The 12,083-nt window shown below is 42.4% G+C and overlaps 2 protein-coding genes across 7 annotated transcripts in view; both read right to left on the reverse strand.

The window, feature by feature from the left end:
• LOC135904454 (peroxidase-like protein 2) overlaps positions 1 to 4,901 on the reverse strand; it is a 77,980-nt gene extending 73,079 nt beyond the window's left edge. For 4 of the 5 annotated variants that reach the window (XM_065435272.1, XM_065435271.1, XM_065435269.1 and 1 more), the window contains exon 1: positions 4,334 to 4,623. In XM_065435272.1, the coding sequence (XP_065291344.1) occupies positions 4,334 to 4,442 (109 nt within the window). In that variant the 5' untranslated portion in view covers positions 4,443 to 4,623. Of the gene's footprint in view, positions 1 to 4,333; positions 4,624 to 4,740 lie in introns of those variants that run through there. The other variant, XM_065435270.1, reaches the window with a different exon arrangement.
• A 1,868-nt stretch (positions 4,902 to 6,769) lies between these two features.
• Positions 6,770 to 12,083, reverse strand: part of LOC135904455 (uncharacterized) — a 38,450-nt gene continuing 33,136 nt past the window's right edge. For both annotated transcript variants that reach the window (XM_065435274.1, XM_065435273.1), the window contains 2 exons: positions 11,279 to 11,333; positions 6,770 to 6,925 (listed from right to left, as the gene is read on the reverse strand). In XM_065435274.1, coding sequence (XP_065291346.1) covers positions 11,290 to 11,333 — 44 coding nt within the window. In that variant the 3' untranslated portion in view covers positions 6,770 to 6,925; positions 11,279 to 11,289. The remainder of the gene's footprint in view (positions 6,926 to 11,278; positions 11,334 to 12,083) is intronic.

The following is a 12,083-nucleotide window of genomic DNA, read 5'->3' on the forward strand; positions in this document are numbered from 1 at the left end:
CTTGTCTCATGAACACGCGCTTCATCTGAAACCTCCTTGGCCGACCTTGTTCTGACTTTGACAAACCGCGGCTTGCATTTGTGTGGGAGCATTTCCTAGCAATTAAGCGTCTTGGTACGAACGTTACGAGGGTGTTCTCTATAGGTAATTATAATAAAAAGAACGGAGTATTTCTTATGAATGTCCAGTTATGATTTTGGCTTGAGCAAACTGGCGCAGTGTCATTTACGGAATTTTATTTTCTTGTGTGTAAATTAGCAGTTCCGCTATATCAGGCACTTGTGGGCTGCAAATCCCGTTATTTATATACTATGTAAAAGACTACCTTGTATAATCAATTAGACGTCATTATTGGTGTTGACACCATCAAAGTTTTCTTCGCCCCTTTTCTCCAACCGCCTCATTCTGGGCGCTTCCTCTATATTGAATATTTCACATGTATGTCGCTGGTCATAATCATAGTCATGTACGACTCCACAAGCATGAAAACGAATAATGGCACGGTAATGAACCACCCTCTTGTAAAAATAATTTTTTATGCAATGCACCCTACTCCACAGTATTGCTTGTAACTACAATACTGCTTTTTATGGCGACCGAAGTACATCTACAGGCGCCAAAGCCTTCAGCGTCTGCATGAAACACATAAAATTGCAGTAATTGTCCAGCGCTCTTGTTCCACGGTGGCTGAGTAATTAGGGTGCCTAATGTTCACAATCCATGTCATGTAATATGTCATGACATGGATTGAAATCCCAGTTGTGGCGGTTGTGCTCAAAGCTTTATTTATTTATTTTTCGCGGTATGACGATAGGGAAGACTGGAATAACGAGGGGGCTTAATGACGACAAAAGCACGTCACTGACAATAACTGTCATCGTCAGCGTAACAAAATTGACGGACGGATGCACAACTCAAACCCAGTTTCGAGCACTGAACTGCTGTCAAATAAAAATGTCATACTTAAAATTGACTGTTCATGGGTGGACAACTGTGTTCTCTTGAGTGCCTATGCACTCAAGAGTGCTCCCTGCGTGGCTGAAAATGCACTGTGCTACCATTGCTTCAATCGTGTGTGAAACCTCGCGGACGGGATGTACAGTACTGCAATACTGATTTTCATACCGCTGCTGCTGAGTATGCAAACTACATGTTTCTTTATACGAGCACTGTGCTATTTCTCAACATGCACATATGGGGTTCCTATCACGGTAAATAGAGATTAAACAAACACACTACAACGCAACAAAACGCACATGGCCCTAAAGTGAATATAAAAGTCTTGCATTACTCTTCTTAGTTAATTAACTAATTAGGCTGAATATAAAAATTCTCTAAGGAGCGTCATATGATGGCCAACCATATGCCATTCATTTCATTCAACTGCTGCTAACCACTTTTTTTTAAATCCTCGGTACAAGTTACGGGAAACACTTTGTATAGCACCGCGAGTAGTGGCTGTACCACTGGTTGCGGGAACCAGTGCCATGCCTCAATATACCGCGAAATCAATAAGAGCTGCACTCAAATTTCGCATCAATCAGTATCGTAATCACCGGTGAACTTTTCTTTATGCCTGCTGTAAGCATGTGCTTATTATGGTGGACGTATGTTGAGCAGTTGGCTTGACCGCCGTTCCAATTCTGTACGGCGAGCATCGTGCTTTCCAAATTAGGATGATGGGTCACTTGTGACTGTGTCTCCATTGTCATAGGTAGAAAGTCGCCGCCATAAATGAATCAAGCTCACATACCATGAAAGGCCAATCAAGTTTCCAAATATATTCACTGTGTGAATTATTCAAAATATCAACCTGGTGTCATATTAACCTTGTTGCTCACAGCATTTCCCAGTCTTTTATACCCTGGCTCTTTCTTCTTCACATCAAGTCGTGAAATGAAATTACAGTGTATCTCTCCTACCGCAGAAGTGGTATATGTCTAGGTCTCCCACATACTTTCAATGTCAGGCTGTAAAGTCAATTACGTCGTCGTTTTCCATGCCGGTACCTTGCCTGGCAGCGGGTAGCCGAAAAAAGGCAGCTTCTTACTCGTTTTCTCTTTACACAGAATTAATTGTCTTGAAGACTTTCGCTATCCTTCATTTCACCTCAGCAGCAAAGTGTCGGAGTTATCTCGATCGTCTTCTGGAAACTGGTTCTCCATATTGGGGAATGAAGACCTCGCTTATGAAGGCCTAGCTTACACAAGCGGCTCGCAGTGTTGCTGACCTATATTAGCGTGAGTATAATACCGCCACTCTGGCTGTCACAGGTTTCTCACCACTTTTTCTTCTCTATAGACATGGACCCTCTTCTACCCTCGACACCGCATTTCTATTTGACCCAGACACCTCTAAATTCACGCCTCTTTCAGGAGTTCCTCGGCATGATGGAGAGTGTGGTCAGCTGGCTCGCTCATTCACGTCAGATGCCCAAGGAGGGCCTTGCAACAGATGTCCTGGTGAAAAGCGGCATGATAAGTTGACATACCAGTTGATTTATTCAAAAACTGATGATATATTATGATCGAAAGGCCTTCTGCACTTAAAACGCAATGCCTCACGACCTCAGTGGTACGAGAGAGCGGAATGCCGATATTATAGTAATCCATAAGAAGGGAAACACTAAAAAGTTGAACAATTATGGCCCATTGCCTTGCTTCCCGTTGTGGGGATGCGCGACTCTCACACGTCCCCTGATATGTTGTTTTCCCGCGTAGCTACCGTCTCCTGTAATCCGGCTTCGCCGCCTGGCTTTATGGCGGCAGTCACTATGCTTGTATCTTACGAGAGATGGGGTGAGTGCTGCTCTGGGGCGCGATCGGAGATATTTTGTTCGATACGCGTTCTGTTCAGTTGCTGCAAAGTCACAAAGTTGCAGTATGCAAAATTTGTGACAGCGGGGCGGAGAGAGCAGCCAATCAGGAAGCGGTCACCTCCCCGGAAGTTTACCTCCGTCGTTTGTCGTCTGCTTGCAAACAGTATACTACAAAGCCAAATGTTTCTCGTCTTCCAATTGAATGAAATCTTTGTCTAAAAAAATGTATTTTTTATTTTCAAGCCCAAACACGTTTTCAAATAGCAGTACGTGTGACTACTGCAATTTATAACTATTAGGTTCTTTGCGTCGTCCCTAGGTGGTGTCGCGCACAGCGAGAAGGAAAAAGAAAAAAAACGACGGGAAGAGTGGCGCACTTTTCAAGAGGCAGCGACAACATCCCAGTGGCTCGCTGGCACCGATGATGTTGTCGATTTCTCTGTGCAACCAACGAATTATTTGTTTCGAGAAAGAAAAACGACGCCGGAATTCACTTTCTGTCATTTCTTCAAACGCGTTTCGCAAACGTGCCATTCTGCAGCCGAAAAGGCCGCCTGTTGGATCCAATCCAATCCACCTGACGCGCCATGCGAAGCCGTATGATCGCTCCAAACTTCTCAACTCCCGTCGCGTTCGGACGAAATGCTCGGTGGGCGGATGATTGACAGGAGCGTGTCGTCATTTTGACGTCACCAAAAACGGGGCGGCGCCCCGCGGCTGGCGACGTCGGCACGGAGTAGGCCAATCGCGCGCGCCGGTAACCGAACGAACGCGCCGAGCAACCATCTCCGATCGCACCCCTGCTAACACCACCTAATGGCGGGGTTACTTGGGCGCAAAAAAAAGAGAAGGCTCTTCCTCTTTGGCTCGGATACGGCAAGCGGCGCGGACATTCTGCGCGTGCGCCGATCCATGCTTCTGCGAGACCATCTGGTGAGGCCTACCCCGGAATGGACGAACACGATCGTTCGAATGCGCCACCGTTCGCGTGACCGTACGCGCGAGCAACTAGGCGTTGGTGTCCAGCATGGGGCGAACTTATTCGCTCGCTCTGCGGTCGCGGTGAATCGGACTTCCGCGATTTGTCGCGCGTCCATCGGCATATTTCGTGGATAGCAACTCGGCTAGCAGGCATTAGTCTATGAAAGGTGTGATAAATTCTCTTGTGATTGTTCGCGCTACTGTGTTGTCCTTCCTTTGTCCCGAGAGCACGGGCGAGAACCCCACACTGTATTTTATAAAGTATTCACCAAGATAATTTCCATTTGAATCAGGGCGACACTTCAGTTAACCAAGGAGAAAGGCTAGCATCAGGAAAGGAAATTCTGCAGTGGATCACGTCTATGTCATCACATCAATCGGCGGAGTACAATCAATCTCTGATAGGGCTTTCATAAGTTGTGAAAAGGCGGAAAAATCATAGAGGCTCGCTCGGCAGTGTTTCTCATCAGGTCACCGAATATAAGCAGATTGTAGTTCTTACATGACCAGGTAAGAAAACAAAAAGGTTCATACCTTCAGTTGCAGAATTGTTCACTTGACCACAATGAGCAAGGCACTCGGGCTGCCGGCAGCATGGCATACTGCACTCCCTCTCCCGCATGCTATTCTTTGGCCGTCGCATACTACATGAACACTCGAGTTATATTAAAGTCTTTTTAACGTGCTGTAGATGAGTCTGCATCTCCTACAATTGCCTAAATGTTTATTCAAGTACGCAACAGATTTAAGCACAAGTTATAGCTTTGGTAAATAAGACGCCTCCGAGAAGCAGCCCTTTTCCTATAAGCTTGTGCCATGCTGGAGGCCGCTAGCCACTGTGGCCATGGCAGCATCGCCACGAAAGGCATTGTTGGTTCAACGTGATGATCGGATTGCTGGTAACAAAAAAATGGGAAAATCGAAGTGAAGTGCTTACTCACTTCTTGCTTTCGCGAGCTCCACTTCTGTGACTATAATCACGACGAGTACAAGTGCGACGGTGACTAAGGCAACTTTCATTATTTCTTGCCTCGGCAGAATTCACAGCCGAAATGATACATTTGCAAGCGGCTTTCACGCAACTCTGGTAAGCGCAATGGTCTGTCACCACTGCTTGCGACAGAAATCTGCAGCTAAGAAGAGGCCGGCATTGTTATTGCACAAGACACAATGCGACTGCTGCTGCTTTTTATTTCTCATTGCTATGTCTGCGCGCTTCTCCTCTCCACCTTGATGGTGTCGGCTACCTTTGGCTCTAACACAGCCCGCAGGAACAAATGGCGATAGCTCATGCAAAGAGAATCAGACGCGATTTTTTCAAGGCTCTACTCTTGCTCGAACGTAGTTATGCCGTAAGCTTTGCTAACACGAGCAGGTATTGCCGTAAGACTATAGGGTGAGCAGCATAACACCACAGGTAGAGGATGGACACCAAAAACAACGCTAAAGTTTGTGCAATCTCCCCGTTGTTCGATCTAGGAGGTGACAATGCCTATAAGTACAAACGCCACGTTAGTTATCCTCTTTCTCGTAAGTTGACTGGGACAACTGCAAGTGCTCGTCTAGACACCCTGATCCTGTGGCTCACAAATAGAAGTCATGGGTCTCGTTCTGGGGGTGGTCATGAGAACCTCAAGCAGAAGGCGGAGTGGCCGCAATTTGCTATAGCCTTTGCTACAATTGTTGCTCTTGCAGTAGTCGATATGATGAAAACGTATTTGCTTTTGCATTTTCTGTCCGCTGCACTTATTTCTACCTTTTTTTTAGTGTCGTACATAATAATCTGTCATTTATAAGTTCTAAGAATGTATTATGGAATTTTCGCGTTAGCTACCCGAAACCGTAGCCTTTACGTTACGCTCCCATAACTACCCTGAGAGTTTTCTTTTTATTTTGTTTACTTTGTGAAACCGGAGAAGACAATGAAGTGGAGCGATGCTTGCACGTTGGGTCCACCTTGGGTACATTTAAAGCGGAATTTTAACTGCTAGAACGAACACATATTTAAGATTCCCACTCTGATGGGACCCTTTAAAGCCATTTATTGAACTTGGAGAGTACGCCTATACAGCAATAGTTTTGCAAAGTGATGGCAGAATCCTTTTTTCCCTGGTACGCAATATTTTTTAATGTAAGTAACTATTCAACATTGCTTCATTGGTTGCTTAAATTCGGCAATTTTGTCATACAGCAAAGGGTAAAGGAATACTGAAATTAATCCAGTCAGTCCATGGTAAACTGGTAGGATAAAAACAAACCTTGGTATTGGGCCTTCCTTGTTTTTTTGCCTTGCGTATTCTCGAAAGGGTGAGAATGATTCCTACAAATTCCGCAACGCCGTGAACAACCCAGAGTGTCCTCCAAGGACTGATTATTCACATACTCGAGATCAATTTCGATCTAACACTACTACCAAAAAATCTTATATGACGCATCAGCCACATATCCGAACACACGTTTCATGTGTGTTCTGATATGATCACAGTAGAAAAAGGCATTTTCTACATATGTCTCATGTGAGTTCTTTAGTCTTGACTGATCTTGCCTCTCAATTATCCTAACCAAACATTCCTGAAGATGAGCACAGACTTATGCTATGGTAGTGTAGTGCTTCGGTAGTGCCTCACTGTAATTCTGAAAAAAAAATGTTCTGCGGCAGTTATAGAGAGCTCGATTTGGAGCGGTATATATATATATATATATATATATATATATATATATATATATATATATATATATATATGTTAGATCTTTTTTTACTCAGTTTTCTTTCCGAACCTCAAACATTATGCACAAAAATTTGCGATGTTGCAGAAAGGGAAGCTGAAAGCGTGCTTCATTGATGTTAAAGTGACATCCTGATACTCAGCTGATAAATCCTTATGGCTGTAAAATTTTTGCAAGATACTTAGCACTCAATAAAGTTCGGTTTTCTGCATGATACTGAAGAAAATTAAAGAACATGTGAAGTAGAATTCATATAAGAAAAGCACGAGACAATATATTTTTTTCATTTTGCGATGTCTTCTGTTTTCTTCTCCTTTCCAGAATCAGGTACGGTCGTAGAGCTTCTTTGTAATACAGAAGAACGTGCCCAGGCTTGGAATGCACCTTTGTGCAATGTGCCTAGAAAATATTTTTAAAAAGACACAATAATATACAAACTGATCTCAATCAAAAGAAATAACTAGTATAACAACAAGGAAATGAAAATCTTTAAATCTACTTCGTTATTCTCGCCTAAATACACATTTATTCGGAGCCTCCACATCGTCTCTTTCGAAGATAAAAGAGAAGACTTCATTCTTTATTATATATGTATAGTTCCTGTATTGCTACGCGAGTGTCAACTTCTTAAGAAAGGGAATAATTGCATTCCCTGGCGAATGTGTTATTGTAGGCTTCACACAAGGTAAAGTTGTTTATTTAAGTTTCTTCGGTGCTTTGCATTAGGCTGCCCGTAAAACAAAAATTTTGTGCTGCATCTGTGTGGCTCTGGAAACCTTACGATCTGGAGCATATTTGATCTAAAATTGGTGTATTCCACTGAATTTATTGTGGTTTTCGCTCTCGCATGCACACGCCATGGGCAGCAATGTGTCATTTTTGCAAGTGTTTCTGGCGTTATCCTAATAAATTTGTACATGACAAAATAATAGTGACATGTTTGAGCGTTGAATTACAATCTGTTTGGGGGAACGCCGCATATATGGTACAAAAGCCCAAGCCTAAAATGTTCGTCATAAAAATGGATATTCCGGCAAAATTTCCAGCGAAAAATAGGGTTACCTAAAGTTAAATATACGCTGATATGTAGGCTGCTGCTGATGCTAACTGAACTGGTTCGGACTGGTCTGTCCTTTATCCGCTGCATTGTTTTGATCGCGAATAATCTCATCAGTGGCCTGTGGTCCTGCCACCGAAAGACCGCTTCTACCGCCTTCATTATGTGCTCCTCGCCGTAGCTTCGATGGTGGGAGACGCCCCAATGACGCTAGCCTGCATTCGCACATGGTTCTACCTCAAATGACCAATGGTGTGGCACCTGGTGTAGCGGCAGAGTTGGCAAGGGGCGTCTGATGCAAGCGTGCCTGCGTCATTTTAAAGAACATTTAAGGAACAAAGAGGTCGATTTTTGAGACAGATAAGTGATCCACCAAGTACAACAAGAAGTGTGGAGCCGCTGCGGAACTTGAAGAAACAGTCTTCCTGCAGCAGCATCCAAACTAATCGCATTGTTGATTCTGCGCTCTCAAAGCCAGAAACCTGCCCCTCATCAAGGCTCACAAGCTTCACGTCACCGAGCTCACTGAAAGTATTACGAACCGCTTCTTTCGTGAGATGAAGAAAACACATAGCGGATATTAAACGTGCTTTCTAGCTGACATGACTTGATGATGGTGTAGTACCCACCCGTCGCTCACTGGCCACCTCTTGCCAGCACGGCGTTCTTCGCTGCCCGCGAGCGAAACCTGAGAAACCAGGCATGGTCTTTTTCGTTGTTTTGAAGGTCAACTATTTATAGATAGACTCTCAGGATTTATGTAACTTCGCATTCTTAATATTTGTTGCTTTAGTGATGCAACTATTCATGTAGATTTGACATCATAGTATTTACTGATGATGGTATGAAGGGTACTATCATCATCAGTATATTATTATTATTATTATTGTTGTTGTTGTTGTTGTTGTTGTTGTTGTTGTTGTTGTTGTTGTTGTTGTTGTTGTTGTTGTTGTTGTTGTTGTTGTTGTTGTTGTTGTTGTTGTTGTTGTTGTTGTTGTTGTTGTTGTTGTTGGCAGTATTATAATATTATTATTATTAGATGGTTGTGTAGATTTAATGATTGATTTATTGATTTCAGTTTGCCTGAGCATAAACTGGAGAAGAAAGCGAGAGCAGGCTAAACGCATTGGAATGTTCTTACCTAAGTCCACCATCCCATAAAATGGAAAAACAGCTGCAGTGCAGGGCTAAACACAAACATTAATACGCAGCAAACGTATAACATTACCACAGATGCAAATAAAAACAATTAAAACCGCATCACACTAATAATTTACTCAACAATTTTTCCGCACTTTTGGCACCGCAAACACCTGACGTATTCTTAAATGATCATTTCAATATTTCTGGTTACGAGTGCAATGTGTGCAGCAATAGATGTGTTCTATTTTTGAATCCGTATTTTGGCCGAGATTTAGAGCCGTGATACAGTCTACGCCTGAAAAGACACCTTGAAGGGCTTGTAAGATAGTAAGTTCCATATGTGCGCTTGTTTTCAGTGAACAGTTGGAGGCCTTATGCAGATAGCAAAGGTCTCTTATTGAAGAATTCCGTGATACTAAGTAATTCATAATAAATAAGAAATTTTCATTTTATTTCCTGAATGAAAGGTTTTGTAGTGCTCTCACAGCTATAGTTTGCGACATAAGCATTTTTGTAAGGTTCGTGAACGTTGTTGAAGTCCGCACTAGAAGGCACCAATGTATATGTGAGAAGACTAATGAAATATAGAGGTGCGATTTTCACCACGGGTGTATAAGCATGCGAAATCTATTTATAAGGCCGACATACTGGCATATTAGTGTATAAGTAAGCTGTGTCTCCAGACAAAAGTAGGTGCTACTCAAAGATATACCCCTCAAAAATTTAGTATAGGTAACACGGGTTAAGAGGTCCGGGTCAAAAAACAAGGCAACACTCATAAAAACAGGCTTATTTTTAGCTCGTAACATTATATGTTTCTCGTTGACAGCGTTCAATTCCAACTGACTTGTCCTTAGCGAGATTGAAATTTTTAAGGGCATTATCAAAGTCCTGCAAGATACACGAATCAGTTCTAGTAAAAATAGGTCAGGACAAACCTGAAGTATACTATGAAAGGAACCTCCTTTGTAGCTTTCTGACACGGTCAATTCCTGATAGGTATTTGAACAATAAATTCAAAGACACCTTCCATTTAGAAGAGGCGGGCATAGATACTAAAATGTTGGGTAACGTTATGTGAGTGTGACAAATTATGTTTATTTATCACTTAAAGCAATATCTATCGTTTGATGCGCGTGGTATTCAAGTAAAATGTGTTCCACTGTCTCTAAGATGCGACACCAAAGTAGGGTTCAGTGTTTCCTAGGTATACTTTGTGGCGCAGGGTTCAGTGGTACGGCCTATGCGATGCAGATAATATTTCGTCGAGACCGATGGTACAATGTCTGTGATTGATGAGGAAGTAGTTGTGGAATTCTCCTTATTTCCCCGTGGTAAACGAATCGCAGGAAGTTATCTTAGGGAGCGACAGACTCCAGAGGCAATTCCTTTCTTTGCCATGTTAGAAGCGTCGAATTTTCTCAAAAATATTCTTATAAAATTTTGTATTCACCTCGAACTAGCCGAAAACATATCATCACATGGCTTGTGCAACAGATATTTCAAATTAAAAAGACTTTCGCAATCAGTGGCATATCCGTAATTATTGTTATGTTATTAGGAATATTGTGGAGCAAAGTGAGAACAAGATGAAAGCAGGAGCAAACGTTTCGACAAGTGAACCTGTCTTTTTCAAGGCGACATATGCTCTTCTCGGCAGAGTATATATTAGTAATAATTTTCTAAAGCGGAGAGAAGGTAAGGCGGGTGGGTGGGGCCTCGATGGAGGGTGTGTTAACGGTGAGGGTGCAGAATTTAAAAGAAGGGTGTGCTACTCAACGTCGGAGGTGGAAAGTCTGTTAGCACCCACTGCACCAGGCCCTTCAAGTCCCAGCGAACGCAAGCTCCGGACATAATAGAAAGTATGGAAGTTCTGTCAGCTATAGTGTCCTCTCTGTATACGGCGTAAATTTCCCGAGCTGCTTTCTGACTTCAGCGAAAAGCGAAGTAATGAAGGTGCCGAAACTCGAATTTCTTGCCGCCTGTATCTAGAACGAACTGTATCTGTAGGGACCGAATAAGGTGGAAAAGTTTAGTTATGAGGAAAATAGGACAAGAAGCATGTAGAGTAAACAAATCGATTTTGAACGGCATGTATAATTGGCCAAGAAGCTGACAAATAAGACAAACAGAGCAAATAAAGAAAGACGGGAGCTTATTGCTCAATTTGCGACATCATAGTTGGTCATCAGCAGTCGAGTTGTGGTGTGGATGTTAAGAAACGAAAGTTTTGTTTTCATTATCACCCGGTATAATAAACGGCATGCCGCCAAATATTACCAATCATATTTCGAAATTCTATCAATATGAACTGATTTAGTGTCGCTTTTCGTGTCTCTTTAACATGTTTTTCCTTTCTTTTTTTTGCTGAGCCGTAAGCACGGCACATCGACTTCTCTGGCATGCGCGTAACTCTTCACAAGAACCCTGAGGCGCGCTGCGCACATGCATAATAGAAATGTACATTTACACCCTATGTTATGCGCAAATTATATATAAGATAAACGTACCTGTAGTTCCTACATACTGCGTGTGTCATACAGCATACGTACCTTTACATGCTTTACACTGCACTTGGTTCTGTGCCACTCTCAGACTTTGCGTCACCTACGGAGCACACAATTTACAGAAAAAGCTTGTTGCGAGAAGCAATCAAAAATAAACTTTCATGCTGCACTTCTGCGAACATAAGTCTCTGGTCATTACTACGTAACAATATTTCAAGAACAGAGCGTCGACACAGACGACAAAATAATGAGACAAGTACTTGACTTTGTTGTTACCACGCTGTTATTGGGTTGCAAAGAACTTCTTGAGAGCTAACAAAATTTAAGCCATGGGACACTGCACGCACGTGTGCTTCCACGCAAAACTATTTTTTACTTTCTTTTGATGATGTTAGCGCTAGTGTTCAAGCCATCTACCTTTTATTTCTGTTCATAGCCACCCTCAATTGTGATGCGTTAGCACTATTATTTAATGTTTCTTGCTGCAGAATCTAAAGAGCTCCCATTTGATTCACTGGCATATATGGTATTGAATAAACCATAATAAATGCAAGGACATTCGCACTGCAATCATATGTGGCAGCTCGCTCACAAGGCTTACAGTTTTGAACATTTCATATCTGGGAGAAATGCAATAAAGCAAGAACAGTTGATCACTGCACAAAACAACTTTTGTTACGTCAAAATGTCAGAAAACAGACGATGCCATAAGGGTGTGCTACTCAACCAAAAAGATATCCCCGGGCATAATAACTGTCGAAAACTGTTAGTTTAAATACTTGTGAATAACTTAGCAAATATAGAACACGCGCTGGCCTATTTAGGTAAACACGATTCAAATACATTCAAA

Source organism: Dermacentor albipictus, chromosome 7 (assembly GCF_038994185.2).
Source record: "Dermacentor albipictus isolate Rhodes 1998 colony chromosome 7, USDA_Dalb.pri_finalv2, whole genome shotgun sequence".
NCBI lineage: Eukaryota > Metazoa > Arthropoda > Arachnida > Ixodida > Ixodidae > Dermacentor > Dermacentor albipictus.